The 3,971-nt window shown below is 38.9% G+C and overlaps 1 protein-coding gene across 1 annotated transcript in view; it reads left to right on the forward strand.

Moving 5' to 3' along the window:
- The first annotated feature begins 836 nt into the window (after window positions 1-836).
- LOC104616475 (DNA excision repair protein ERCC-6-like) overlaps window positions 837-3,971 on the forward strand; it is a 45,983-nt gene continuing 42,848 nt past the window's right edge. The window contains exons 1-2 of the mRNA XM_010281501.1: window positions 837-1,267; window positions 3,825-3,945. Coding sequence (XP_010279803.1) covers window positions 837-1,267; window positions 3,825-3,945 — 552 coding nt within the window. The remainder of the gene's footprint in view (window positions 1,268-3,824; window positions 3,946-3,971) is intronic.

Raw genomic sequence — 3,971 nt, forward strand, 5'->3', positions numbered from 1 at the left:
CGGGGTCCCTCGAGGGGAACGGACCGGTGCGCGGGGTTGTTACGGTACGTGTTGCCTGAATGCAGGGCCAAACCAGTTGCGTGGGTGTTTGGAGCTGATGGAAGAAAACCGTGAGCTGGGTCTGAGATCCACGGGCTGCCAGTGTAGGAGAGGTTGTTGGTGAAGCCCACCTGCCTTCTTAATGGCTTCCTGCAAGTTAATAACACTTGTTTCCCCACGAAGCTGATAAATACATCCTTTCAGAAGACAGGCTCACCCTGAAGGCTCCAAACAGTACTAGCTCCAGGCTTGCCTTGGTAAGTCAGTTCAGTGTTAGCTTCCTAACAGCTAAGATACTTTATGTTCTGCTTCCAAGATGAATTCTCAAACTAAAGCTACAGCCAACTGTTCTCATCAGTGCTTTCACTGGCAAATCTTATCCTGTTTCAGAAACTTGTCTTTTTCGCTTTTGATTATGTTAGGTTGCATATGTTTTTATTATGTCATAGTCTTCTGGAGCATGACAATTTACACACAAGATTGAGTTCACTGTCTGGCAGGGAGAGTAATTTTTAAAGGTTGGGTTTTTTTGTCTTGATATCAGCATCTTCCAGTATTCCATATAGTTGCCTTTAAGAAGTTTTGGCCACTTTTTCCTTTTGATTGTGGCAATTAGTGTGGAGAAGCCTTTGGGGGGAAGGACTTACGGAGGAGTGGACTACTAAGTGTTTTGAAACAAGAATTTCTCATAAACAAACATGCTTATTGTTTTGCTTACTTTTATTGAGGCACAATCTTTATGCGTGTGAATGTTCTTATGATGATGTGGTTCTTTTTTGTTGCTCTTTGAGCAGAGGATGCCAACGGACAACAGGCACCTGCCAGACAGTATGCAAGAGCAGGACCCTGGTACTACTTCAAGCAATAATTGCATGCATAATGCTGAGCAATTGGGAATTGAACAAGAAAATGGCGTTTGTAACAGTGACCTGGACAATAGTATTAGAGTTCCCAACTCTGCCAGTCAGGCGTCCACTTCCACGGCTGCTCCTTTGGAGGTGCCCAGGAGAGGACAACCCCTTTTACAGATCAACAGGCAGCAGATTCAGTCCATCTCATATAGTGCACAGGCTGCTGAGCTCAAAGGTTTAGGAGTTGATGTCTATGACCAGGATGTATTGGAGCAAGGAGTTCTTCAGCAAGTAGATAATGCAATTAATGAAGCTAATAAAGCAACAAAAATAGCTGATGCGGAAAAAGAATATCAGTCAGTGCTGGATGACTTAAGGTAAATTTTGTGTCATTTCTTACTGTTCCTTTCTGTTACTGACTATCTAATGAGGCTCAGTATCTCATGTTTTTAAAAGCTGGAAGATGAGAAGATGTTTTGAAAGCACTAGATCACATGTACTCTTCTGAATCACCCATCTTTTCAAAAAGGAGAAAGTATTTTTCACATCAGAGCAATGCTTCATTGCTCTTATTTGGCTAATTCAGTCATGCATCAAGGCAGTAGAGGACGGCGCATCTCCTTTTTCGTGTTTGTCTCCTGTCTTACCAAGATGCATGTCGGTTTTCTGGGCAGTGGAAAACTGCACTATACTCTGTTATTCAAAGTTATAGTCAGAAAAAGTGCCACTTCTTCAATTCTGTATGGTTCATGGGGTTATCTGCTATAAAAAAAGCATCCTTGCTGTAACTTGGATGACTCCATATCATGAGTGTACTACAACAAAAACAACCTTATCACAAGTGCTTGTATGAAGTACTTAAACATTTGATTCTTTTAAGCTGTCATTAATTAACATGGTATATTGATAGGAGAAGACTTTGAAGGATAGGAGCCACAAATCTTCTGAGTTTTGATGTTGGATCTCCCTTTCTGTTTCTAGTTTCACTGTAGAGTTACTGTGTGAACTACTGCAGGTAAATAATTCTACCCATGCATCTTTCACTGTGTTGCATTAATGTTGGTTTTTAGTGCTCCAGAGTGCTGTAGGCTTCCAGTACCTATGTGCACTCTCACCTACTCTCTTGTTATGCATATGCTTAATTTTATGCACTTCGTTAACTTTCCAGTTTGGGTGTGGAGATATGAAATTCAGTAAGTTTGCAAAACTGGAACCTAATTTCAGATCCTATGTAACAGCAGGAGGTAATGACTAAGATGCTCATTAAAAGCAATAATAGAGCAGTGTAACCATTGCAGTTAGATTATGTGGTTATTGAAAGAGTGGCATACGGCACTGTCAGTTGATATTTTCCTGCTTTTCTTTAAGAAGCATCCTATGATTTTTCTTACCCCTCTATTTTCACTTTCCACTTAAAGTCATAAAATGAGATTTACATGACGGGGTGCAAATGGTTTCTGCAGACCTGTAGAACGTCTTCCCTATAAGATGTAATGTGCAAGTCTGAAAGTTGATTTTGGAGAAAATTAGCTGAGATATGGCTGGCTTGTTGAGTAGGGGTACTAACAAAAGTAAAGACCTATGACTAGAGCATGATAAAGTTGGTTAAAGTCCTGTAACACAGTGAATGCATGACTGGAGGTAAAATCAGGCAAGAAATGGTTTTTGAGTAGTTGGCACAGAGTTCATGGTGGAAGCTGGATGATTCTGTAATATACACACAAATTTAAGCAGAAGGAGGAGAATAAAAAGTGGTTGAAGTTAAATCCTGTTTAAACCCTGCAGTCCTGCTAAATAAAGCTTTATGGAAGAGTACAGTAGCGGTAGATATCAAGAGACCCTTGGGCCAAGGAAGCAAGAGCCAAAAGGTGGGAGACTTACAAGAGGATGTTGTACTTCAAAGCAACAAAACAGAAGACTGAGAAAGGGGATGGGATGGTTCAAAAGTCTTGAAAGAGAATGGAGAAGTGAAGATGGCAAGTGATATCTGGGGAACTGGTAGAATACATCTCCTAGGAGAACAGTGGTAGAACCCAGATTAGAGCTGGAGAGAAATGTTGGCCCAACAATTTCCCCCCTGACAGTTGTGGAGACTTATGTAGTGCTTTTCTTTGCACATGAGGGGAATAGTGGCCTCTTTGCAGGTGTTGTAAAGAGTTTTCCTTGACACTTTTCATAATGCTTTGAGATGCTAATTTGTGTATCCTTATGAAATACTCTGCTATTTGAATCAACAAAGCTAGATTTGTTGCTTCTGATGGTGGGCCAGTGCCTCCTTCCTTGCAAACGAATTCAACAGCAGAAACAGGTGATATTAGGTCATCATATGTGGTCAACTTGAATTTCATCTTGTATATGGAAACATGAAAAATGGTAGTGTATGACTAAGGAAAGTTTAATGTTGACATGCTGTTAATTCTTTGAGCTAGTCTGTCTTCCTGAAACTGTATTTGTATCTTGTAATCTATTCTTTGTATAAGAGGTACATTGTAAAGGTAAAAGAAATAGGCTTCCTTATATAATGGCATCAAACTATTAAAACAGTTTTAGAAAATGAAAACATGGGATTTCCTATTTAGACTTTTGGTTTGCGTTTTGTTTGCCTTGAATAATAAAAGCAACCACTATCGCTTGCTTATTATGGTCATAAGACTTGTAACTTTTGAGTACTAAATATCGTAGTGGTTTGTTCAGTTTCCTTGCCTTTGGAATTATAGTATCAAAATTTTGTTTAAAAATATTTTATGATGTACAACTTTTCAAAATGGTTACTCAGTGTTGTTTAAATATAAGATGCTTATTTAGAAACTTGACTTTAGACTTTTTTTTAATCTTACCTTAAATCTCTTGGAATTTCTAAGTTGTCTGAATCAAGAATGTGCTATTTTTCTTTCTAGAGTTGGCTAGTACATTGCAATCTTCTTGTTTTTTCAGATCATGTACAACATCTCTGAAACAAATAAACAAAATTATTGAGCAACTTTCACCTCAAGCTGCTGACAACAAAGATATAAACAGAAAACTAGATTCTGTAAAACGGCAAAAATATAACAAGGTGATTGGATTGCATTAACTTCCTGC

The sequence above is a fragment of the Phaethon lepturus genome, unplaced genomic scaffold, assembly GCF_000687285.1.
Source record: "Phaethon lepturus isolate BGI_N335 unplaced genomic scaffold, ASM68728v1 scaffold16162, whole genome shotgun sequence".
NCBI lineage: Eukaryota > Metazoa > Chordata > Aves > Phaethontiformes > Phaethontidae > Phaethon > Phaethon lepturus.